Here is a 27,220-nt window from a genome sequence, read left to right as displayed (position 1 = left end):
TGATGCTAAATGCACTTTAGCACTAGATGATTTCATAATCTAATTAGTGATGAATTCAGTCATATTTACAACGGTGAATTACAAGTACATCTCCAGTGATCTCACTTCAATGTTTTATAGCATTTCTGGTTCATTTAAGTTACGATGGCTAATCCTTACCTAGACAAAAACTGTCGTAGTCCTAGGATCTGGCCCGCTGAGCTAGCATGGTATAAATCCAGGGCAGAATGTGACATTGCACTTTTATATTTGAAAAGATTGTGCAAAAATGGCCTTGAAAATATACGCAGGAATAGTTTACAATATAGAAAGGATTTACCTGATGAAGTGAACATCCTAATCAGAGATTAATTGCTTCTCATTTGTGCAATGTAATGAATTTGTTGGGCAACAGAAGTTGATAATCTAAACCCAGCTCCATTGGTGCAGTTTAACAATGCAAAGAAGTAGGTTTTAAAATATGATTTCTCTTCTTAGCACATAAAAGTAGGGAATGCAATATTTGAATTGTATCATTGAAGTTATAACACCTAATACTCTCAGATGGCGAACAGGCCAGCATAGCTCACACACCATAGCGTCTATTAATAGGCTTGACTCCCTTTTGCAATGTCAACTGCAACATTAATCCTTGTTTTAAATCACAGTGTCTCAAATATCAGCTGCTACTAGTTGTACAGTTCTCTTTCAGTTTATATCAGAGAGCCCAATGGAGTCTTTTGAAGGACTTAGTCGGGTTAGCAGGGCTAACTTATTAGACGTCCCCACTGTAAATGATTTCTCTTCAGAGGACGAAGATGTTAAACCTGACATTAAACCTCGTTTCTCTCCACTTCCCCGAAGAAGGAATTCTGATTCTTCAGAGGAAGAGGAGGCAGATATCCCCCCCACTACCAGAAGAAAAGTTTCATTTGCTGATGCATTTGGGTTTGATCTTGTGTCTGTTAAAGAGTTTGATACCTGGGAAATTCCAAATACAGGACAAAACGATGACATAGAAGATGAAATTTTCCCTCAGGAGGAATATTTTTTCTCTCAACAGTTTACATTACCTGCTTCACAAGAAGAACTTTTGCAAAAAGTGCGAGAGCAGAAAGTACAGCTGGAGTCAATCGTGTTCCTGCCCGGTGTTACCTGTATGAACGGCATCATACGAGTCCTCAATGTGTCCTTTCAAAAAATGGTGTATGTTCGAATGACACTGAATAACTGGCTCAGTTATTATGATATTCTCGCAGATTTCATGCCTAATTCTTGTGGTAGTGAAACCGATCAGTTCTGCTTTAAGATAACTTTGGTGCCTCCTTACCAGAAAGATGGAGTTAAGGTGGAGTTCTGTATACGCTACGAGACATCGGTTGGGACCTTCTGGGCAAACAACAACAACAAAAATTACACACTGATTTGTCACAAGAAAGAAACTGTGCCCAAAGTGGATAATAAACCACACAAAGAGGTTACTGACAAACACCTTAAAGGCTGCTTAAAGACTACACAAAGCAGGTGAGATTACACTTTAACTTAGCTGGCTAATTCTAACTTTCTATATTTACTTGCTGGAGCTAAAATTGCGCATGCTGTTTTCTTCTATTGCCGTTTTTAAATGGTAAATTAGACCAAGACTTGTTTTCAGTAAAGCTCTTGTCTATATCAGACAGTAGTTTCCCACAGACAGATTGGCTTGAATCTTAGTTTTAATATATAGTATGCATGCCATTCAGTTGAAAAGTAATGCGAGGGTCTGTAAGTTGTGGGCTGTGTACCAATTTTGATCTCTGTAGATATAAACTGAGCTGACACCAGTGAGCTTTGCTCTAGACTGAGGTAGCTATGCAGTTAAAACACTTTACATCCACCTTCTTCGTAAGTCAACCAAAATTTAGAAGCAAAACAAATCCTGGGTTTTCACATGCTTTATTTCATGGTTCATTCTCTACCTGCAATTATCAAAACAGAAATGACACTGGTGGCTCAGGGAAGGATCCTATTGCAATTAGAATAGTTGGTACAAACTTTTCTGCAAGTGGTTAAGCTATTCTGAAAGTTGTATATTGTGGTAATAATTTGTTTTTCCTCTTACTGGTTGATGTTTCTGTCTCACAAATAGTGAAAGGGATAATGATTTATAAGGCAGGATGGGTAATATGTTAAAGGAAAAAGATATGTAGAATTTATCTTATATATATTATTCTAATTAAATGTGGGCAAGCACTACGTTAGTTATGGAATAACATATCTGTAGTTAACTCACAACTTAACCCTACATAAAGAAAGACACTCAGGAATAATATCTTTGACTTCCTACTCTGTTTTTAAATCCTTTCTGTAAGCAAAGATATGTTGCCTGTCAAAATCTAATTCTCATCTTTTCACTCATCAAATTTTCTGTAAATCAATTGGAGTTCTGCAGAACCAAATTTTGCCTGCAGCACCCTTTGTAAAATTTAGACTCCAGGACCAAATTCATACTGGGTTTTTAGTTCCTATACTCTTTCCAATCAAGTCAGTGCTGTTTGATTTCTCTGCTCTTGCACTAGTCTGAACTGATGTGGAACGGGAGAACAAAACCACGGCACTGGTGGGAGCTTAAGGAGTAAGAAGACAGCTGGGGCTTTCCCTGTGCTGAACCTCCCTTCTTAAAACCCAGACTCCCTTCTTAAAACCCTCTGACAGCCCTAATCGCACATCAGCCCTCTCAAGAGAGGAGTGCAATATGGATTAGTGCCCCCATCAGTGCTGTGGTGTTGGCCAGATCTGGGGTCACCACGATGATGCTTCCGAGGAGGAATATCCCAGTACGTCAGAGGGAATGATACCTTTACGAGCTGTGTGGTCAGATCCTGACATTTGTGCCTGATTTTGTACGTCGTTGCTGTCCTTCAAGAAGTGTCACACGACCTATTCTGGGTAAATAAGATAGTCTCAGATCTCCTGCAGAAGGGCCGTCGTATCAAATAGCACAGCCATATGCAGGCAGTGTGACATCAGCCTGAGTTCAGGTAGCCCACACAGAGCAGGTGATGGACACGGAGAGCTGAGTCTTAATTTGGTGAACCCTAGCTTCCAGATGCTTTCAGGACTCGCCTGCAAATTTAGATAAGATTGGTCATCTAAGGCTGAATGGCTCCTAAGAGTTTAATTCCCTGACCTCTCCTGTGACATGCCTAGCACTGGTGTAAGTTGTAGAAGCATTTCTTCTGGGAGAGTCTCTTTCATATGTATATGTTAAATGTGTTATATTTAAGTTAGAGATTTATCATAAAAAACAGGAAAGAAGATAACATGTCTATTCCTTAGCATAAAATTACCTTATCTCTAATCAGAGTGTAAAATTGTCTCTCTCTGTATCAGGCTACATATATATGTGTGTGCGTGTCTATGTGTATGTGTACATATATGTGCATATATACATATATGTGCATATTTCTCCATATATACAAAAACACACACATATATTTGTGATATTTAAACTGAAGTGGTCAGATTCTTGTTTACATTAAGATCTGTTACATATTTTTGGCGAATAGGTAACTAATGTGCACTTTCAAGATCCTCTTTAGTGGCAGAAGGATGTGAAGAGACCTTACAGTAAATGCAAAAATGAACCAAAAGTATTTTTGTAATATGGTTTCGGTGGTCACCAAGGTTTCAGAAAGAGTTCTGGCAGATTTTAATCCAGGACCAACTTTATACTACAGGGACTTTACCGATTTCACAGGGGTTACAGCTTTCACCAGTGTAAATGAGGTCAGCATCAGGGCCTTTCCTTTCAAAAGAACTGAGATGCCAACCTCCATTGCTCACTTGTTTTTCAAAGTGTCTTTGTACAATGTTGCCCCTTTTAGTGAGGAGGAACACCCTGCAGACATCTGCAAAAGTACCTCATTATTCTCCTTCAGACCCTCATTAAAACTCCTTTGCTTTGATGCCTGGAAAAAAGCACAAGAAAAACAGCCCCCCCCCCCCCCAAAAAAAAAATTGGCTAAGTGAGGCTGCTGATGTGCTGTGACTTCTTCATATCACGTTGAACAGTGCTGCCTGTTTCCTGGGCTCCTCCGCCAGCCTGTCTCTCTTTCACCTCTTCTTTTACATCCAGATGATAAACTCTGCAACGTTTATATACGCTGGGCTGGACGTTTATAGAACATTTAGCAAAGGGGGGGTTCTGAACTGTAATTGGCTTGTCTTAGGACCTACAGCAATGCACACAGATATACACAGAAGTAACAACAATCTTACTTGTGGTTCACACAATAAACAGGCAAGTGAGGAATATTGCTTTCCATACCCTTGATTTCCTTATAGCAGCCTGAATAGAAGGATGTTTTAACAGGACAGTTATTTAGGCACCTATTTCAAATTTAGAAACCTGCTATAATTTTTTTCTTAAAAAAAAATAGCTCTGAGATATTTATACTTTCTCTTAAAATGTGCAGTTTACCTCTTCATTTAAAAAATAGGACTGTTAAAAATTTATTTTTTTTTTAAGCAGAGACTCTGATCCACTCTAGGGCATACTTGTGTGCCTCATTAAATGTCATTAGTGGGGATTAGTTATGTTAGTTAAGTGGAAGGGATAATACGCATTTTCAGAGGAAGTTACTGAGGAAACACAATATGACTATATCATGTTATTTTAAAGAATACAAGCCAGTACAAAGTTGTGTGAACGAATGCAGTGGTGTGGCTTCTGACAACATTATTAAGAAATAAATTTAAAATGGACTTAACTATCAAAAGTTGCACCTGAAAAAAGCGATAGTGAAAAGCAGAACTGCACGGAATAATTAGTGCTGTCTAGATTTGTATATTCAGAATCACATGATTTAAAAACCTGCCTATTCATTCCATGGTTCATTTCCTTTTGCTTCTATGACTAAGCATGAACAAGTAGTCTTCTTTTAAAGTTTCGTAAAGTATTTACTTCTAATTGTATTTTTCCAAGCTAAAAGTCTTTCTAACATAAATTTTAATGATTTTTGTGTTTTCCAAAAATCTTGAAATGATTCATATGCATAAAATATAATCTGAAAAAAAAATGTTTGAATTAATGAGTTTATATTTTAGTCTATCTGAAACTGTACATTTAACTTAGACATACTCATAAATATACTTTCCATAAAATACAAAGACTGCTAAAGCTTTAAGGAAAACTGGAAAAGAGAGAGCTTCTGTCAGCAAACAGCCCTGTTTTCTATCATATATGCAAAAATGTAAATGAACAGTATCAGCTCTGGTTTTTTCTCTTTTTGTTTGATTTCCGAGCTTTTGGAACATGGATAATGATTCTGAACACAAATTTCTCGTGGTCCTCAGGTTTGGACCACATGATTTTGCTGTGGAGCCCAGGCTCCTGCCTCGGTATGATCGGACAGGGACTGGTTGTGTGTTGCAGGAGGCAAACTCCTGTAGATCATGCTGCACCGCACAGTGACAGCAACCTGCAAACTGTTTCCCTCACCCCTCTGTCACTGGTGGGGCTGCACCCCATTTCTGTGCAGGAGAACAGCGGGAGCAAGAGCACAAGGAAAATGGTTGATGAGCATGAGAATTGTTTTACGAAAGGGTAAAATGTGTATTTGGACTCCTGTCCTCTGACAAGGAAGTGTGAGGCTAGTATGTTTATCACAACTGTTAGAGTTACCCCCACCTGAGCTCTCTGAGCCCACAGGGTTATCACTCTGAACTGATGCTGGTCCTGTGCTGTTTTTCCTGATTGCCAGACTGTACCTTTCTTTGAATGGCAGAGCATCAATTCACCTCCCTCCGTGACACCACTTTAAAACACAAAATAGGGCAATGTCTCATACAGGAACAGCTCTGTGCAGAATGAACTATGAGAGGGAAAAAGATTAAACCCCCCAGGTCTATGGGCCACCAGTGCCAACTTCAGCGGTGTAAATACTGAATGGTCTTAAAGCAATTGCCAATGAGAAAACTTCTGTGCATGGATAGTCTCCTGATTTCAGCTGCTGTCTCATCTCCTTTCCAATAGAAGGCAAAGGGAGTAAACTGCTGGAGATCCAGACTGCAAGGACTGCACTGTGCTCAGTCAGCCTTCCCCAGACAGATGTCAGACCAGTGCCTATGTTGCCCCAAGAAACACGATTCTGCACAAGCTCCTCTTGGCCTTTCCCACAAACCCATAAAGTGAATAAAAAAAATCAAAAGACTTTTGAGGAAGATGTTTGGAAGTAGCTTTGCATGTACTTTGCTGTGAGGAACTACCATATTATTCCCAGCTGGTCCATTTAAAATATGGCATTTAAATTACGTTCCTTTTAATCCTTGTTCTTTTGATTATTGCACATCATAATCGGAAAGGCAAAAGGAGAGCAGAAAAGGTGTTAAAACACACATCTTCTTCGTGTACTGCTATTTAATCTCAAGGTTGTTTCTGGCATCACAATTCACAAGCTACACCTTGATCAGCATACAGATATGGGATTTGACTAAAGTTTATTACTATTATTAGGAAGTGACTGCAGTCGCTGTTTTTACCAGGAGAGCAGCTGCTAGAGAAATTATCCATTCACAGGGAGCCAGCTAAAAGAGGCGCTCCTCTGTTGTTCAGTCTGACCTGGTATTCCCAGCCCTTTTCTTGCCTCCTGGTCATTGCCAGTCTTTGCCAGTTGTAGAAGTAGGTAGCACTGGCACCAAAATAAGATTTCTCCAGGTACTTGAGGAATGTGATTATCAAGGACAAGTGATAATTATTTCAGGCAACTAGGCTAAAAGCAAGCTGTATTAGGAATGATTCTTAAGAGTGATATTAGAGTTATCTTTTCAGGAAATTTCTCCAGATTTACACTTCAAAGTAAATTAAAATAAGCTAAGATAAACTGCTTGAGAAATGTTCTACTTGGTCAAATCCTACTTTGCCAGGAACTACATGCAATGGTCTTTTTTTCTATCTGTCTGATCAGAGTATTTAAAAATACTGAGCATAATTGCTACTTGAACTATTAGATATATTAAAGACCCTAAACATAGATATGTAAATTAATGGCTATCACAGAAATGCCAGAGAAACAAGGAAGTTATGGATGAGAGCATGTGCAGAGCAAACAGACACCTGCTAACCATACTTGTGATGTCCTAATTGGAGAGATCAAAGTCTGAAAAACTGTCTTATTTTTGCTTTCTGGTGATTGTGAGCCTCATGTGCACACTATTTATTGCACTGGAAATATTAAAAGAAGCTTTTAAACTTTTAAGTAATGCCATATGAAAATAACACATTGCTTTACTGGCAATCTTAGCATAGCATTTACTCTGAATCTTATTGGTATCAGTGGTTCCTCATTAATTCCATGATCTACATAAGAATAGAAATTTGTGCTCTAATGTATGGGAAATATTGGTTGCTATAAAGCTTTATCATTTGTTTGCATAAAACCACGTAAAAGTCATGCCTTGTAATCTGAGAATCATTTCTCAACCTTATGACAAGTAAGTACTTGTAATTATACATGCATTGCTTGGCTTTACACTTGCAAGATTTTTTGCAGTTACTACAATTTCATCAGCTTATTTAATTATGCCAATACTGTAACTCTATTACAACTGACTCTTAGAGCTCTTTAGTGCAGCAACTGGCTTGATCCTGCAATAGGCACACTGAATAATTGAGGGAACATCAGGAGTCTCATTGAACTTTGTAGAACTCTGCATGTTTAAAAGTATCCTTGTATGTTAATATTTACAGGACCAGAGCTTATTTCCATGCTCTTTCAGATCACTGATTAAGGACCTTCAGACAAACAGAAATATATTGCTAAATGAACTCCGGTATTCCATTGTTCAATGACTCTTTTGTTTAGGGAGATATCTGCTTTGCAAATTGAACCCGGCTGGTAATGACCATTTCAGTACTCTCTCTCCTGCCCACTGCTCATGCACTGCCGCTCATAAATGTTCAGCTGGAAAAAAAATGTTCCATTGCATTCACCTTGACTTGGCTAAATGTTAGTCTTGAAAAGGTGTTTAACGGCAGCGAAACATTAACTGAGAGCACTGGAGTCATATTTAATCAATGGATTCACTATCAGTGTCATTTGAGCTGTTTATTCTGATTATGAACTTTAAGCCATGATCCAGCCACAACATGGCAGCTCTGAAATTGAAGCAATTGATTCAGATGCAGCCTAAGTCCAGAGAACTGATTGACCATCATAAAATGTGGATTATCTTCTCAGTTATGAAAGGTAGAAAGAAGGGTCCAAACAAATACTTTGCAAGTTAAATGCAGTCCCTGCCTTAGGGCAAAGGAAGAGATAAGACCTTTTAAACACCGTGGGAGCATGGTAGAAGTGGCTATTTGATCCCTAGGCCTTCAGTGACACACAAGAAAATATTAGTTGATATGCCAGAGCGTAATGGGGGGCTTGGCTTTCTGGCTGTCTCTCCACTCTCCTCCTGACCTGTGGAACCAGCTGACACCCTAACACTAAACCCAAAGATTTATTACTGCTGGTTACTAACAGCAGTCCTAAAAAGTACTGAAGAGCACTGACCTGCACAATGGAATGTGAACTCGGTAAAGCTGGCAGGTGTTTCTTCCCTTGCACTTAGGTCCACTAAGTGGATTTGCATTTGCATTTTTCTTTGATGCGTAGTTATTGTCCCTGCAATAATGATTATGGCATAAGATGTTCAAGTCCAGATCACTTCATGTTGTGGTACAGAACTGGGGAGTTTGACAGTCTTTCTCTCTCATTATGTAGTGAATCTGCACCAACGTCCCCTAGGTTATATTCAAGGTCTTCCTGATAGAAATATTGATACTATTACACAGCTGCCTTCTTGCTGTGTGGTAGCAAGACAGTACAGAAAAAAAAGTTTAAAAAGTCTCTTCTTGCCTGAATAACACCTGGGAATTTTATCCTCTTGAGTCACTTACTGAATTTACAATTCTTTCCAAGATTTAGATCATAGTTGTCCTCTGTCAAGAACAACTGGCTAAGGCTTTTTGTGGTCACCCATTCTGTTGTCCTCCCCAGGGGTGGTGTCTGTGTCTCAGTTTCACCTGACTGCCATCTATCTATCTACAGTCTCTCTAAGGCATCTGTCACCTTCTCGCAGACGTGCCTCAGCATACTGCAGGCAGCCTCTAGGAAATGGCTCTCTCCTGCAGGGCACTGCTCCTTCTCTACTTTTTCCACATGAGACCCAGGGAAAGACCAAGGGCCACACAGGCTAAGGTCTTTTTCCTCTCAAACATATCCAAAACTGGCACAACTCAAGAGAAGTGCAAGACCTGCTGAAGGCACTTGCATTTCTCCTCTTCCATTTTTTAAAACAGTGAGAGAAGGAAGCAAAAGAAGAACAGAGGAGCGCTACCTTCGACTCCGTTCTGCAACGCCATTTTGATGTTTGATCATGCCCCTTCCAGGCAAAATATCAATCTAAGGAGAATATCCTCTGACCTTCCAAGTCTAGCCCTCAGGAAACTTGACTCCCAACTCACTTTTTCCTCTTTTTCAACAGCTTGGCCCTGGACTTAGGCACCCCAGCAATAAGGTCCCGTTTTACTAATTTACAAAGGAGTTGTCAATAGATCTTCTATCTCTATGCAGGGAAATCTTTCCTAAAGAAACTCTCTGTTTCTGATGTAGCTAGCCCATTTTGTCAAAGAACAAAATTTTCTGACCAATCCACGTGCAGAACAGCTGTGCAACAAGGCTTCTGAACGGGTCTCTTTCCGACATTGCTATGTGGGTATCATAATAAGGTACAACAATCGTGACAGAGCTATAAACAGAACTGAAAAATGTTGCAATCTTCCTGTTCATAATTGCTGTAGCTTCATTTGAGGCATAGCTGACTTATTATTCATGGGGTTTTCTGCAGTCATCATACCTATAGCCATGAGATTTGGGGATAGACAAGGCTATATTAAAAGTTTGAGCCTGGCACCAAATTGGTGTTGGGGTCCTGGTTCAAACTCTATGTTACTAAAATCTTCAAATGTACGGATATGTACATATATTAAAAAAAATTGTATGAATGTTTTGCCATTAAAACTCAAGGTCTTTTTTAATGAGCTAGAAAATAAAGACTAATTTCTTGGGACTCTGTTTGCTTTGAGGCTATGATTATTCTCATCCCAAACCAGGCCAATGCATTTTGTTCTGTGCCACCTATGTCCCTGCTTCAATCATAAACTAAGACTGAAAAATGAAAATATTAGTAATTGGAAAATATAATCCCCTGGATAACACCAATCCAATAATCTTAATAAAAATAGGTTTATTACAAACATTGCCTGAACCCTACTGGGAATTATCTTTTCAGAAAAAACACTTGAATTCCCTTACAGCTGCTCTCTTGATCAATTGTCCCCCTCGATACTATTAATCATCAGACTATATACTGCTGATTCTGAGCGTCTTTTTCCACTTCGCTTTTCAAACTTCCTTTCCAATTTCTCCTTTTTTAGAGGCTACTGACAGTCCTTCACCATCCTTTTGCCGGCCCACCTTTTCTCCTCTTGTGATGTCAGCCCCTTTTCTTAGATGAAATGACCAAAACTAGGGGATATTTCGTCAAGGAAGGGAAATACTATAAATGAATATTCTCTTCCTCAGATATCAAACATTTAAGCAGAGGTAGCTGCAGTGCAAGCCTCCATTGCCATGCCAGCATGCAAATATCCTCACCTACTGCTCTAATGACGAGTGGGTCACTCCATCTCCGTGCCTCTATTCCCTGCATCCTGACTATCAACGAGGGAGCTAATTAGTGTCAGTCCTTTTTGTTTGGTGACACCTATTTACTAAGAACTAGACTGAGACTTTTCTAACACTGCTGGTAATTGAAGGTCATATAAGAAAATCAGTCTTGCCTAGATTTGTAATAAGGACTCTGATTTTACACCTTCATTCTAATAGGAACACTTATAATGGCATAATATTTAAAAATATGATTCATTAATTTCTACTTAGTGTTCACACAGGTATTCATTAATGACTGTTGGTTTTCTTTGTGTTTTTTTTTTATGCTTTAATTTCTGAATCTTTTCCTGGGTAGTCTCAATCATTTTGGAATCTAACAATGTAATTTAAATAATTGTTTTCTGCATTGTTTCAATTAAATAATTTTTCTGTTGTGCTACTATTTTTAAAATGTTTTCTGAAAAAATTAAACATATACACAGAAGGCAATGATACTGTCACACAGGGACATGTATAGCAATGTTGTGGCTCGGGCATGTGTAACATGATGTCTTGACAAGGAGGGATTGTTTGAAGCCGAAATGCTCTTAGGTAGGAACTGGCCACATTTTCAGGTAAAGCCATCTGGCAAGCACAAATTCAGGTGTGTGCATTAGGAGCCCAGAACTGAAGAACAGTACTGGCTCATCTTCTGCCTCCCTCTGCTCTGTTGTCAGCACAGACAGCAATGCTCACACTGCTCTCACACCGCTTTTTGCAGCCTTGGTCTGTCTGTAATTTCTGCAGCTCTTGGTTTCTGCTCCCCAGCACCTCCTTGAACCTCAGCCTGGCACCATCTCAACTTACAGCATTTCCCTGAAAGGTGGTACAGCTGAGTACTTACTTTCCTTGCAACTTTCTTTCAAAGCCATTTCTCTGCTTCCCCCAACCTACCACGCCCTGTACTAATGGACTTGGTCCTTCAGAGCTCCTGCATGCTGCGGCGTTGACACTGACTGCCTTCTGCTGGTTGCTGTCTTTGCTCTCGCTTTGTCCTCTCCTCACAAACCCTGAGCAGACACTCCCCAGTTCTGATTTTACATGCCAAGCACCTCTGCCTTCTTGGCCAGTCATAGGTCTGTGTCTTGTTGTTTAGTGCTCTCCCTGGAGGCTGTCTGAATTTTATTTCGTTGGGGTTTACCCCTATGTCTTATCTTAACGGAGCAGAGGACCATTTAATTTTCTCACACAGTAGTGTCACTTTTCTTATATTTTCTTCATACCATAGTCTATCACAACATGTCTCCTTGCAGGGTGCACATTGTTTTTTATTCACCCTGATTTTCATATGCTGCAAATCTGATTTGAATAATTGAAATTTCTTTAGCAATCATAAAAACCCCTTCATTCTCTATTTAGATGATTCTTATGAAAAAAAATTTCCCGTAATTTCTATCAAATTCTTATCAATATCTTTATATACAAATTGTTATAAAGATAAGCTATTCTTATCTCATGGTTTCTAGAAGTTTAAGACTCTCAACAGGAGTTGCTGAGGGATGAAAGTTCTAATGATGATTTAAAGCAGTGAAGTGTGTAGGCTGAAACTGAAATAATTATTGCTGTAACCCTCTAAGCACTTTAAGTTCCTCAAGAGAAAATACTTTGTTCAGAACAGATCCTGAACAACAAAATGCTAAAAAAGTAAAATAATAATAATAAAAAAACCCCCTTGGAGCAGGATGATAATTTAGAACTAGAATCAGTATAATGTGAGGATGTTCTCAACAACTGCTCACAAATGCATCAGACATCACAATTAAAAAGGAATAATAATTATGGCCCCATTCGAAAGTATGTAATATTCTATTCCATTCAATAAGCCCTGAACACTTTAAAACCATCAGTGTGATCCACAAACCTATATTTACAACATTAAACTGGATGTTCTGCCTTTTCAATAACTGTCATCTCATCTCTATTATTTTCACCTCAGACTCTAATTGTTTCTTTTATAGGAGCTAACCTACCAGTGTCCTTGGCAGTACAGTTTATGGCTCATACATTTACAGTAATTGTTTGGGCAATTTGCCACACAGTATAACAATCTTCACATCACAATCAGTTTTTATAATAAACAGCATTAGTTGTGAAAAATACAAGTGATGCATGATTCTTATGGTAGATAAAGGGCACTGAAGATGCCCTTTAGAAAAAGAAAGGAAAATGCTCAAGCCTTGAACTGCTTGAGAAAAATACTGATGTCACAATAGAGCTAATTAATTTGATGGTACAAACAAGAGGGGGAAAGGGCCTTGCATTCATTAGTGCCAATTCCGAATGAAAGCATACCCTTCATAAAAATAATATTCTGCCTTTGTTTAGACAAAATGTGCAGGTAAACAAATCAGAAATAAGCGCCGATTCCTGCAACAACAATGATTTTGCTCCTTAGCTTTATCAAGGCTCTTTCTCTTCTTTCACCTCAGGGAGCTCAAAGCCTGGTTAGGTACAGCTTGCAGGTAGACCTCTGGATGAGGTTAGATCCTACTGCCCACCAGCCTGGCTCTCGGGTGCTCCTGGGCTCTGGAGCCCTTGTACCTGGTACCCGCCTGCTCCTGGGAGGCTGAGCATTTAGTAAACAGCTTCTCTCCACAACACACAAGTGGTTGCACATAAAGATCTCCCACCGCACGTGGTTCAACTTTGTAGCCTCTCAATTTACAAACACGCAGAAGTAAGAGGTCAAGCATTGCTTGGTGAGGAGACTGTTGGACACGACTCCAGCAGGCACAGTCTCTCACGTTAGAAGTTGTTCACTGGGGGAATAAGATATATGCCCTCTTACACCAGTGCACAGACAGGTAATCCTCAGCCTTTTTGTCATCTCCATGCCACCTTACAGACTGTGGCTTCTGCTGAGATGCAATGAGGCAAAGCCCCAGGAAGCACAAAGGTGGCTTCAAGCCAAGATTTCACCTCCTCTTCTTGAGCTAGGCTGTGAATTCCCTGGCAGCATCAGGGCTTGAGACTAATATTTGTAGGATGTTGGAACCACGTGTGATAAGAAATCATGGACTGGTTGTATTGTAAGACTTTAATTTCAACGGTCGATGTCATAGGCATCAGTGTAAATCAGTGGGTGACATCACCATAGTAAGTTTTGGTCTGAGTCTTATGGAAGCAAGGAATTAGTTTATCTTTACTTGTTAAATATTTAGTTCAAATATTCAGTGAGGGAGAAAAAAATGATATTAACTACAGAGACCCCAGCTCAATAGAAGTCAAAATCTGCACTTTGGAGATCCACACACCAAAATCCTTGGCAGCTCCCAAACCCATTATGTGAATTGTCATACAAAGACAGAGAGGTCAGGATGTGACTTGAATCTGGATCCCAGAAGGTGAGTGGGATGCATCTTCAGTGGCAGTCTCACCATGATAATGACACCAGAATCAAGCTTATGTTTTAAACTATTTTTCGTTTTTTACATGGTCTTCTCTCCATGGATTGATTTTGCTAATATTTTTCTCTCCTATCCCACTGGTATTCTAAGACCAGTATAAACAGAGCAATTATTTTAAATGTAATTTTCCAGTGAGCCAACTGTTCAGGGAGGGTTATGTTAGTAAAAAAAAAAAGTGTTGAATTCTCACTTTACTGTGTCTTGGAAACAATTTAATAGCACTTTAAACTCTATCTAGAACTTCATACATACACAGTCTTTCTTATTGCCTTCCAAAATTCCTTCTTCCATAAAAGAATATTTTATTGTACGTTCATGAGTTTTGAATGACATTGCGTTATGTTACTACTGAGGTTCAGAATTACATATGGAAAATCCTTTATTTAGTTTCTCCTTGATTTTCTTTTAACCCAATAATTCCAAACATTTTATAGACTTTCTGCTTCCTATGTGCAGGCAAAATTTTTAAAATATTTTTTGTTATTTCTTGGATTTTCTTAAATAAATGTAGATATTTCCTTCTCTACTTCCTTGTGACATTATATATCTGCTGCTAATGGTACAAAAATAACCAAAGCAAATTGCCAGTCCTTCCTTCCCCACGTGTCTCTCCTCTCCCCAGCGTCGTGAGGTCACAGTTCTGTGCAGGATTCCTGTTTGGCTCGAGTGACATCTCAAACCTAAGTACTTACCTGCACTAATTTACTTTTTGCTCTTCTGCTTCTCAGTAAAACTACTTCATTTCAAGGTTCTTGTATGTTGTTTACATCCCAGTGGCAGCATTCTTCAGCAGGGCTGGCTATTTTTGGCACTAGATCCAAAAGTGTTAGTTGAATTGAAGGTTGCTGCTGTATTAGGCTCCTCTTGAGATTAGAAATCTGACCTGATATTAAAATAGAATTACTATTTGGCTAGCAAATTCAATCTTCTGAACTCCTTTCATGAAGACATTTTAGCTTCGTCTCAAATTCAGGGTAGAAGAGGATTGTTTTTGTTTTGAGCCCACCTTGAAGTAAAAAGCAGAAGCACTAAAAATTCTGTGAGAGCCTAAGACTATCTGGATTTTAAAATAAAATCGTATTAAAACATTTTTCCTCCTCTTACAAGTTTGTACTAAATATTTGAGAAATAAATTCTTTAAATACCTTAACGTTCCCATACCTCTTTAAATTTCAGACTAAATAAGATATTCCCACATTTTCTTTTAAATATGAAACAGTATTAAATTGTTCAGGCTGCATTAATTTCAAGACTTTTACAGGTACATTTTAATTTTTCCATACTCTGTACTCCAACAATTTTAGCCTTTTCCCACATTCTGTAAAATAAATATCTTGTGATTTATGTATTAAAATCTAGCAGAAGTGAATCTAACACAGAGCAAAGTGAATAGTGCTGCAGGTTACACAAACATACAGACACAGCTTCTGCCGAATAATAGTGTGTGAATTAAAACTATGATAAGCTATAACAATCTCACCCGTTATGAAGAGATTAGTAGCTCCTGGCTATAGTCCCAAACCTATTTCAAACTGGACCAAAGCACCTGCTGTTCCACGTTGAAATGTGGGCTTCTGAAAGCATAACTCTCAGGGCATGAGCTGCGTAGGAGCGTTTGAAATAGGGCTGGACCTGGATTATGGGACAATGAAGTCTTATCCCTTGGGAAATCACCATCTAAGGGTGGTGAAACACTGCAATGGGTTGCCTAAAGAGGTGGCAGAAGCCCCATCCCTGGGAACACTTAAGATCGTGTTGGACATGTGTCTGAGCAATCTGATACAGTTGAAGATGTCCCTGCTTATTGCGGGAGGTTTGGACTAGGTGACCTTTAAAGGTCCCTTCCAATCCAAAACATTCTATGGTTCTATGACTCTATGATTCTAATATTCCATGATTCTATGATTCTGTGATTTTATGATTCTATGAAAATGTGTTGCATAATCCAATTCACAAAAATATATCCATGTTTCCATACCAAGAACTTCTCAGTTTCTTGTGCCTGGTACTTGTACTGAAAAATTATAGTATATACTTTTCTAATGCTTACAGATCTTCTTTTAATTTTTCACAATGAATGTTTTTATGAACAATTCTATTAATACATTGAAAGAGTCTTGCTGCTTAATATATTTTCTGCTTTCCCAGTACATATCGCTTTGTGATATTAATAGAGGACATTTATTTCTCCTCTCAGACTTTATTTTCTAGGCTGAAAACATAAATAAGCAATTTCTTTTCTTGGTTAATATAGACTTTTCATTCTGCCAGTCTTCTTGTAGTTCTTTTCTGCACCTGTTACAGTTTGAATTAATCTTTCTTGAATATTGTATATAAGAAATTTTCCAAAAGAGTTCTTAGTAATGCCTGGTGCCACAACATGAATATTTCTCGAAAATCTTTTATTGCTGGGAATACCTTCTCCAACTCATTACTGCAGAACTCTGCTTTGTTGCTATGACCATCTCATACCCATGGCTTGTTTTCTGCCAGAAACAAACTTAGATTTTTCTTGTTTGTCTGTTTCTGCCAATTTCTGAGCCCTCATTTTGTGGCAGAAACTCTTTCTAGTCCCTAAATGTATAACCTGACACTTCATAATTTTGGAAGACATCCCTTATCTATTATCCTGATCCTCCAGGCCACTGATTTCTCTCAGTCCTCCTCTGTGTTGGTGATATCTCCCCACTTCCTATCTGCCACTGATTTAATTTAACTTTGACTTTTTGTGCCTTGATCTGTAATAGCACGACTGCTTAAGTCTGATGATTACACGACTGGTCCTCTCCAATTCCCTGGCAATGTCTGCCAGCTCCGTGCAGCTGAGATCCCGGGGCCCTGCCTGGCACTGAGCCCCTTTCCCACCACCCAGCTCTTGTACTTGTCTCCCTCTTCTCCAGTTTAATTAATAAATTTCCCATGTGGCTGCACAACAAATGCTTTAATGAAATCCAGATAGATTAGATAGCTGATTTTCAGACAAGGGAAATACAGTAATCTTGTGAAAGACAAATATTATCAGATGAGTCTGACATTTTTATGTCATTTTCCATTTATTTGTATTTATTCTCTCATTTAAGTTTTGTTCTAAATCTATAGTGAAAACCTTTTGAAGACACTTGGGCTTGTAGTTGCCCTGACACTACAGCTCTTCTGTTTCTTAAAGATAGCTACTACTTTTCCTACTCTTCTGCTACTGTTAAAGTAGTATCAGGATCAGCCTGATAGACTTGAACCATAAAGATTTTAAACCAATGTGTGACTTCCTCTGCTGGGTCTCTTAGTGTTTTAGATTGAACGTTATCTGCTCCTCTGAATTTGGAGCATATTTAAACACCAAGTTCTGAACTCCTTCACATAATTTCCAGCAAATTTTCAGTCCTCTCTGTCCTAGTAACTAATCTCTGAATTTCCAATTCTTTCTAAATGCAAAATTACAGTAATAATGTGTTTCCATTCCTGGTTTCTTTTTATCACTGAGTCCAAGTGAATGATACTTCAACCAGGAATGAATCTTATGAGCATAAGTATTTTTTTTTGAAGTAGGTAGAAATTCTTAAGTTACTGAAGTACCTTAAGAAGATCTGCCATATTCAGTTGAAGAAGAAAAAGCTACTGTGCTTCTGTCAGTATACAGGTACTTACGCTGGAGAGAACTGCATCAGCTAATATATTGGATTTTTCTAGCTCACTTTGTTACAATGCCTGAGTCACTCAAATATAAAAGTAAATATTTTTGAACAGAACACAAATTTTATGTCTCTCATTACACAATATTGGCACTTTTGGACCACCCACCACAACACAGTGGGATAATTAATGTATAAAACAAAAGCTTAATTAATATTATAGTTAAAAATGTGCTAATGTAATTCTTATACTGAGATAGGAACTTTTCAGAGAAATATGGAGAAAAAACAGTCAGTCAAAAAATTTAACTAAAAAACCACCGTCTAATTGTTTGATGAAGGGGCTAATTTTTATTGGGTTTTGGGAAGTATTTCAGTCTTTAGCGGGTACATTCATGTTTGAGATTGTTCTGCAGCTGCATGCACCCGTAGTCTCAGCATCTTTGTATCACTTCTTAAATTAAAGTAGTGCTGTTAAATCATTACTGGTTTATGTTCCTTGTGATCCTCAAAGACTGCAACATTGATATTCTCAACTTAGGTTAATTTTAGATTTCCCACTAGGATAGTTATATGAGGACAGATATTTCTGATGTAGAAGTACATAAGGAAAATAGCTGTTACACTGACTTTCCCTGTACTCAGGTATTTGCAAGACAGGTGCACAAATAATGGGCTATAAACCAGCAATCTTTATAAAATTCAACGCAACATGTAAGAAGTCATGTTACAAGCCCTCCAGTGTGGAGCCAGGCTGTGAGACTGTACTATCATTGCTATTTATTACCTGTGCTGCAGCTGTGAAAAGAAACTTGCCGACCAGGACTCCAGATATTACTAGAACAAGAGTTAAGGACGAATTCAGCTCTAATCACAGCAAAAGTAAAACTGAGGGAGTCAGGTCACACATGGTGTTCTACAGCCCCACCCACTAAAACTCAGTAGCTATGCTCCAATTTGAATTCAGAGCTATAAGGTGAGATTCACTCAGATAATTTAAATTATCTAAAACCTGTGGCTTCAACCTAAGGAATTCTCTGTAGATTCCCTTTATGGTCAGTCTCTTCCAGAGGCGGAGGAGATCCTTCAAAGGCTAAGTCACTTAATCTTATTTGTGACGTCCATGATGGAGGGAATGAATCTTCCTCCGAAAGTGTTAATCTCTCACTGCTCATGTTAGGGGTGACATACACAACTGCCTGAGTGCAGTGCTTGGAAAACTAAGCCTAGACAAGGTAACCCCCAAACTGGCACGTGCCCATAGGTATCAAGCTTGAAGCAACTTTATACTTATTCATTTAAGGGTTCAGAAAATCAGTACTCCTCCTTAGCGTCCTTATTCAAAGACTGCATCTGTATTTTACACTGAAAAGTTTGTAAGCAAAACCAAAAATAATCACTGGATAGAGATCAGGAGACAGAATCCAGTTTCTCTTTTCTCCATGGAATGAAGAGTAAGCTAAAGAGTGAGGATCTTGTTTGTCCATCCAACTTCAAGAACAATATGCGAATCTACCCTCTAGTTTCTCCTAAAAGAGTCTGCAATTTGGGTACTTTTTGAATATGTGTGCAGTGTGGTTTTTGATCTAATCAGGCAGTGACAGAAGCTAAAAGTGCCATTGTAACCCAGGTGAGAGAGAACTCTGCTTGTCAATGGACGATTACATTAGATATGGGCAGCAACATGTCTCCTTCTGGGAATGCCTCTTGACAGAAAAAAGTGTTAAACTCCATTCCTTTAAGAAGTAGATGAGGGCCCCTTCTAGCAGCAAAGGATGTTATTCCTATTTCCCCGGTGTTGCATCCACATGGCTGAACGCTGCAGATCGCCAGCAACATTGATGCAAAAGATTTGAGACATTTTTTTTTCCCCCACTGCATAGCAGTAGAAGGTTCCCTGCTGTGCCCATGTGGTTTTGGGGTCATTATTTCGGGGTGACTGACTCAGCTCATGCGTTATACGTGTTTTGCTTCCTATTTTGGGGCTTTTTTTGCAGATGCCCTATTAACACCTAAATGCTTTAATGCATCTGTGTCATGGTTAAGCCCCAACCTATGCAGCATCTGGGCTTATGGAAAGAGGTGGGTGAAAAAGATGCTAAAGGGCAGAAGAAATTGGGAACAAGAAGTAACACTAAGACAACCATTTGAACAGTTAAAGAAAAAAAAAAGGATGTATAATTAATAAACAGTAGTGATTTACCTTAAAAAGCTCACAGATCTACTGAAAATAAGGGCGTAGCTCTGCATTTCAGGATGAAATGCAGATTACAGCAACTGTTGGCAGGAGAAATCTAACTCGATAAGAGTAGAGGAGTGAGAAATGTGCAGAGGCTGTGCATGCACCAGAATTCAAGAGTGACATGACATTAATGCAGATAGTAAGAATATTCAGCATTACTGCAATTATTGGTGAAAAAGAATTGTTCAGAGAGTGTTGCACCCTGTGCTTCAAGGACAGCTTCTACAACAAAAGCCCAAGAGGAAGTTTAATAGGGCAGTGCAAATTACTCCAAGTATTTTCCTACATGTATTCTACATCTTCCCCTTGTTGCTGTCAGAATAGCAGAATAATTTTTACTGCCTTAAGAGGGGTAAGTATCTGGTGGGGCCCAGTGTCAGAGATCAGGTGCTAGACTGGCAGAATCTTCTGTCTGCTTTAGTCTGGCAATCTCTATGAAGACTGGATTTTAAAAAGTTGGTGACAGCCGATGTCTAGGTTCTTTTAACAGAGTATAAATTTAGCATCCTCCTTCTGAATTAGGCATTTAGGTGGCAGAGTTAATGTTATATCAATTCATATGAAAGACGCTAGGAGAAAACAGAAGGGGAAAGGATTAATATTTGAAAATTAGAAAGCAATTTTCAGTAACAGAGGTGGACGACTAGTTGAAAATCGCATAAATTAAGACCTACAAAAAAATTACTTCTCACAGAGAAGTCATTAGGATTGATATAATAATTTATGTTTTACGTAAGTGATATTCTTTGTACATTCTTTCCCCTCCTTTTCCACTAAAGGTTACATCCTTATAAGCACACAATTCAAACTGCTATCACTTTTTTATTGATATTGATGAGGACTGCAGGCACTCAGCATCTTTCTGTAGGTGCTTGTCATGTTGGACTTGACCTTTGTTTTCACAGCCAGCAAAGCAGCAGCAAAAATCACACCAGCTGCAGGGAATCAGAATTCGCTCCTGCTGGCCAGGCATAGCTTAGCAACAGGATTTGTACTGTACACATGCTGGGAGAATCTTTTGATTTATTCCAGGTAGCAAAGATGTCTTTATCCAGTGATCTCGGTATACATACAAATACTTGAAAAATATAAGCAAGAGAGAGGCCCGATCTCCTAAACACATGTATCCTTACAGACCCTTGCCTGACCTCAAAGTTATGCTCTCCTGCCACTGACCCATCTAATCACCTTTGTGCTGCTTTCTCAGAAAAGGCCTGGGAAAACCCGTCAGCTTTGCAATATAATCTGAAGGTCAACACATTTTTATTTTCTTGGCCAATTTTTTTTTGAGCAAGACTTAATATCAGATCACTCAAAAAAGCTACATTTTATAAAGCTCTTATTTTCACAATTTCAAGGAGCCTTCAAAATCTTATGTAATTAGTCTTTACAACTGAGTCTGAGAGGAATTGCAGTGATAATTTTTGCAGAATAACAGAGGAAATTTCTTTTTGTTTAACAGCAAAGAAGAAATATTGGGAACATCTGATGATGACACATGGAATAATTCAAGGACTTCAGGTACAACATCCAGTTTAATTAGTTCTTTCTTACTGCACATGTTAATTAAAAAAATAGTGTGACAAACAGCCTCATGGAAATTAGTCAAGTATGTTTTTGTTAACTCTTCAGACAGAAACATCCCAGAGATTGTTTATTCAGAAGTAGAAGACAAAGACACCAAACTAGCTAATGAAAATTTAAAAGATAAAAATGCAGAATACAGCCGAGATGATCATGGAGATGATGAAAAGGAATTAGAGTTGCTGGTAAGTGTTATACAATTATATCTACAGTATTAAATTATTTGAATCCATTTACGCTTCAAAGCTCGTGAAATGCCCCCTTTTAACAGAGCTGACTGATGTATTAATTTACAAATGTAGAGCCTTGGTCTGTACTTTGATTGAATCTCTAACTGATTCGGCAATTGAAGGTGCTTTGATTTCAGTGTAGTGCATCAACTTTTTCTGGTCTTAAATTAATGACTTCTTCCATTTACTTCTTTACCAGAGGCTCTAAATGACAGTTTGAAGGAATTAGAAGAGTGCCATTTCAAAAACCTTCCCTCCTAGTCTCTAGGATGGGAATATTCTTAAATAAATGCTTTACATTTGGTAAAATTTTTATATTTATGGTACTGTTTGCATTTGGGGCTTTCAAAGAATAACTATGTAATATGCTATATGAGCAAAATAAATATAATTTTTTTATTAGCAGATTTTTCTACATCAGTATTTGACCTTACATTTTTTATAATAAATTTCACACTCAATGAACATTCAATCTATTTGGATTTGTGTGTGTGCATGTGCGTGTGTGGTTTGGCTTGCATTTTTCAGTATTAAAGAAAAAATGGCAATAAATGAGACACATACAGCAATCTATTATTCTCAGTGTCTGTTCTCAGCTCATATCATTTGGGTGCATAGATTCATAATCATAGATTATAATAGCTATCACCTGTGAAAATGTGAATGCTGAATCAGACAGGAGAGGAAGATGAGAACCATTCTTTTTTTTTCTTAATGATAGAGAATGAATTCCTCTTATTTGAATATAAATTTTGCTTGTCTTTTACCTAAAAAAAGTTGAAAATTGTTGCCTATTGTGGGACCTTTCACTGCTTGAAAGTCAACGCCTCCTTTTTTTTTTTTTTTGTGGTGGAACATAGAAAGGATGACTTATAAAATCCCTTGTTGTTCTCAGTCCACCCTGCTGCAAAAAAGCAGGATCAAATATAACCGTTTGTTTATCAATTGCCAGGATTGTCCATACAATAAATGAAAGGGGAACTATAATTTAGATGTTAATTTGCGCTATGCGCTCTTTAATGAATTAAACAATGAAGGCTTATAATAGATGAAAATACAACCAAATCTTTGAAACGCACAGGCATTGGCTCACAAGACAGCTGTGCAGTTGACAAGTAACATGAGCCGTATGTGAGAAGAAGGGGAAATCGTAAGATTTGCATATAATTATTGAGATCATGCAAATGTCAGTTATGAGGAGGGAAAAAAACCACAGGCATCTCACTGTTAAATCCTGACAGTTGGCATCACCGAAGAACTCAAATACACTTGAGCACTGGTTGGCAGAGGGTCATTAAAACAGAATTTGCAGAGACATTAGCTCCCTCACTTTTCTTTGAGTGACGTTTTACTATTAATAGTTTGCAGAGGCCTTGCAGAAAACATATTAATAAGAGAAACTGTAATGGGGGTATCTACAGCAAGTGCAAATGCGTAAAGGGGTGCCCAAGCAGCTAGCCTCTAATTGATCAGCTAGTGCTATCAGTGTGACTATGCTAAAGTGAGAAGAGAGTGCAATGACAAGCAGGCATAGCTGCATAATACAATATGATATTTGGGATCTGGGAGGGAGAGTGATTAGTTTCTGGCCTTTTACTTCACTAATCTCATTTCCAACTCATGTCTTACCAGATTGTCTAAAAACAGTCTGGTTTGAAGCCTGTAAAATGGTCCCTGAGAGAAATGAAGCACAGATAATCCTTACAGTATTTGTCAGTGTGAAATGTGTCTTTGTTTTACTGGACAATACTGTACATTGCCAGGCTTTGATGTACTGTATCAATGCCCTCATTTAGGCGCCAGTCCTCCTCCCTTGCCACATACCTCCCTCTCCCCAAACCTAGAACTGAATGTATAGAGAATGAATTAGCCTCCCTTTAAGGGAATATTCTCTTCAGATTTAATTTGTAAAAATGCACTAGCAGCTTACTGAACTCATGAATAAAGAGAGAGGATTCTGAATGCTATTTTATTTCCTGCTCCTTTCAGCACCACTATAAAGCTCATTACCTATGTTAAAAAATACATACAATGCAAATTTTGCAAATGGTTTGGAACACGTTTCCATAAAAGCTTTGTTACTGAAAACAAAACTTTCCACGACAAAATCCTGCCTCCTTCATTTGGCATATTTTTACAAAGCGCTTTCTGATCATTCTTTTCTATTCTATTGTTTCAGCTAAATCAGCACTTCACAGGAGATAGAGGTACCTCTTCCAGAGATGAAAGGAATTTATACACAGCAGAAACAGTTAATTTTCCAACTGAAACTGAAAGATTGGAGAAAATGCTAACCTGTATAGAAAGCAGCAGTGACTTACACCTTGTGCCTATCAATTCCTCATCTAAAAATATTTTACAAGACATAGGAGGAGAATTGAAAGATGAAGTTAAATATTCCCTAAGAGGTTATAATAGTCAGCTATCAGGGAAGGAAGTCACTGCTGGCTCAGTAAACAGTGGTGAGCGGTCTTTGGAACGTACTGGTACCAGTGAAAGCCTTTTGTCGGCAAAACATTTTCCTGGGACAAAGCAGAATGAGGCTATTGATATTACAGCTACTGTCTCGAGCCGACAAGGAGAGAGCCACACAGATATTTCAAAAGGTGAAACAGAGAGTGCCTTGGGAAGTAAGATGATGGAGAGGTTATTCGTCAGTGAGGATGCTGCTGATACCTTGAAAGAGGCCTGTGAAATGAAACCAGGAACCGTTTCTCAAGAGCATGATGAATCCATGCAATTAAATGCACTCATAGCAGGGTCGCTGGATGGCAATGCTAATCCAGCTCCAGAGCACCAGGCACCTCAAATGTCTCACCAAACTCTGGATTCATTGTTGTCAGATGCTGACAAAAATGAAGGAAAAATCAAGATGATTGAAAGCAAAGTTCGGATACATTTAAGAGGAGATTTATATGCCGACACTTTTGCCCGTGCTGATGTCTCAATAGATTCCACAAAAAGCCAATATACGCAGAAAAAAGGAGTTGGTGAAATGTCAGGAAAGAACCATAACACTGATGCCAAGAAGGAGAAGGAAGTCATTGAAGTAGCAGACTTAGCTCTAATCGGCGAGGAGGAAGAACCCAAACCCTTCAAGTTGCATCGGAAGGCGTTGAACACAACATCTCTGCCAGCTGAAAACAACAAACAGGCACCCAAGCCAGCCCAAGCAGATCCCCTGGCATCCTCGACGGTGGATGCAAGGAGAGCTGGAGACAGCCGGGAACACAGGGGATTCACGAGGTTGAAAGACAGAGGAAAGTCAGACAGCACAAATCAAGTGGGACTATTAGGAAAAGAAAGTGAAGAAGCAAATGCTGCAGAGCAGAGGTGGCAAGAAAGAGGTGGCGAGGTTCAGTGGGGAGTGAGGGGGAACATGGGGCCTCGGAGCATGGCTCCCACAAAGGAGTTGTTTACCTGCCAGGAGGCAGAGAGTTGTGAAAAGTCTTCTGTCTCCAAGCAGGGTATTACCGAGGAAGCAGAGGCAGGTACAGCTTATATAATTAAAACAACATCAGAAAGTGCTCCAGAAAAAATGTCTGCCAGTGAAAAAGCAGTAATTGCTAAGCTACCTCAAGAGACTGCACTAAGTGACAGGCCCACAGAGGAAAAGGAAACAGCGTTTGATACACATGAAGGGAGAAATGATGGTTCACATTATGCTCTTTGTCAACTCAACACAGTGGGTGTATTATATGACACTGAATTTGAAAAGGAATCAGTTTTAGATATTTATAATGCACACGTACATGAAACACTGCAAGGAGAAACGATGTCTATATGCAATAGCAGGGAAAAACGTGCCAAAGCACAACCAGACATCGGCAATATCTTATCTGCAGCAGAAGCAGTAAAGGCTTCTGCTACAGGAAAGAAAGAAAGTTTGGGACAGATTTTGTATCCAGAAGTATCTAAATGTCCCCCAAGCACCCAGAAGCATCCATACGGTGAGGAAGCAGAAGAGCTTTGTAGGGAAGAAAGCCATGTTGGTACACTTTCCTATTTACATGCTAAATCTGAAACAAAAATGCCACCTTCTGGTACAAACACTGTGCCCAGCTATTATTATGAAAGCTCTTCAGTGGCATCTTTTAAAGGGTCCGCTGTGGCAGGAGGTGTGGAGCACCTGTATAGACACTGTGAATTCAGTGTCATTGACAAGGTTGCTGCTGAGTCAAAGTACGATTTAATTCTACCAAATGAAGTGACATGTATCAACAAAAAACACTCTCCTGAAAAAAAAGTACCTTCCACTTCAGACACAGAAATTTCTAGAGAAGGAAGAGGAAAGAATATAGGTCAATGTTTCCATCAAGCAGAGTTCAAGCAAGAGAAGTCATTGAGGCCAGAGGTTTTAATTAGTAAGCCTACCAAGGAAGTTGGAGGGACAGGCTCTCAGTTGGGCCATTTAATAACTGAGGGGAAAACACTAAACTGGCTTGATGACTCAGAGAAGGAAGGCCAGCACATTTCTGATTCTGCAGATATTTCTAACCAGAAAAGTGAAACACTTAAGTTACCTGGTGAATCTCCAGGTTTAAAACATATTGCTTGCAAAGCCCTTTATTTCTTCTTCTTTCTTCTACTTGCTGCAACACTCTACCACTATGATTTGATGGTTTGTCTTGCACTCTATGTGTTCTCCTTGTACTGGCTATACTGGGAAGGAAGAAGAAACAAGGAGCCTATCAAGAAGGAATAACATTGTTTGATTATCAACTGTGCTCAAGACCTGTGGTCAATAGTCTCCAATCCCTCTAAAGCATTTTCACTGTTAAAGAGCTTATTCACTGTCAGAACCAAAGCAAGGTTTCCACTGAAACATCTTCTATAAAAGATTACATATGAAGTGGAGTCTTCATATAAGTAATTATACTATATAGGACCATTATGTTTGGATCATTAAATACCTATATGAATATGAGTTCTGAAGCACATCAAGTTAAAATTAAGTACAGCTGTTGCTCCTTAGCAGGATAGGAAGAAGTAATGCTTCATATCTCTCAAGTACTTAAAGATGCCATTTTCTTGCATTAATTTCTTTTGCAGTAAAGCTTCATATTTTTCTGGTTTTTTTTTTCTAAAATTTTGTGCAGTACATAACAACACAAGGAACAATATAAAAACTAATTCAGTATTTTGGTACTGACATTGCAGTTCATAATCTGCTAGTGTAATTAGGCAATGCTTTAAGAAATACGACATCTGTCAATAGGCTAATATTTTTTTCCAATTTTTTTTCCCATTGTTTTGATTCCAGTGGTACCCCTGTTTGAAAAACGTAAAGCTTTGACTTCATTAGCATCATGTAACTTTCAGGATGTAACTACATAGCAGAATAGATGTAGTTTTGATCTTGAAAAGAGTGAAGGCCAGAGCCACAGGCCTCTTGCCATTCACTCATGTGCAT

The 27,220-nt window shown here is 38.7% G+C and overlaps 1 protein-coding gene across 1 annotated transcript; it reads left to right on the top strand.

The window, feature by feature from the left end:
• Positions 1-709: 709 nt before the first annotated feature.
• PPP1R3A (protein phosphatase 1, regulatory subunit 3A) lies at positions 710-26,512 on the top strand. The gene is made up of 4 exons (XM_009878978.1): positions 710-1,503; positions 21,456-21,514; positions 21,626-21,762; positions 23,987-26,512. Exons 1-4 carry the CDS (start codon positions 710-712, stop codon positions 26,510-26,512), a joined length of 3,516 nt encoding a protein of 1,171 aa, XP_009877280.1.
• Positions 26,513-27,220: the final 708 nt, after the last annotated feature.

This window comes from Apaloderma vittatum, unplaced genomic scaffold (genome assembly GCF_000703405.1).
Source record: "Apaloderma vittatum isolate BGI_N311 unplaced genomic scaffold, ASM70340v1 scaffold17611, whole genome shotgun sequence".
In the NCBI taxonomy this organism is placed as follows: domain Eukaryota; kingdom Metazoa; phylum Chordata; class Aves; order Trogoniformes; family Trogonidae; genus Apaloderma; species Apaloderma vittatum.
This window is presented reverse-complemented; position numbering and strand designations above follow the sequence as displayed.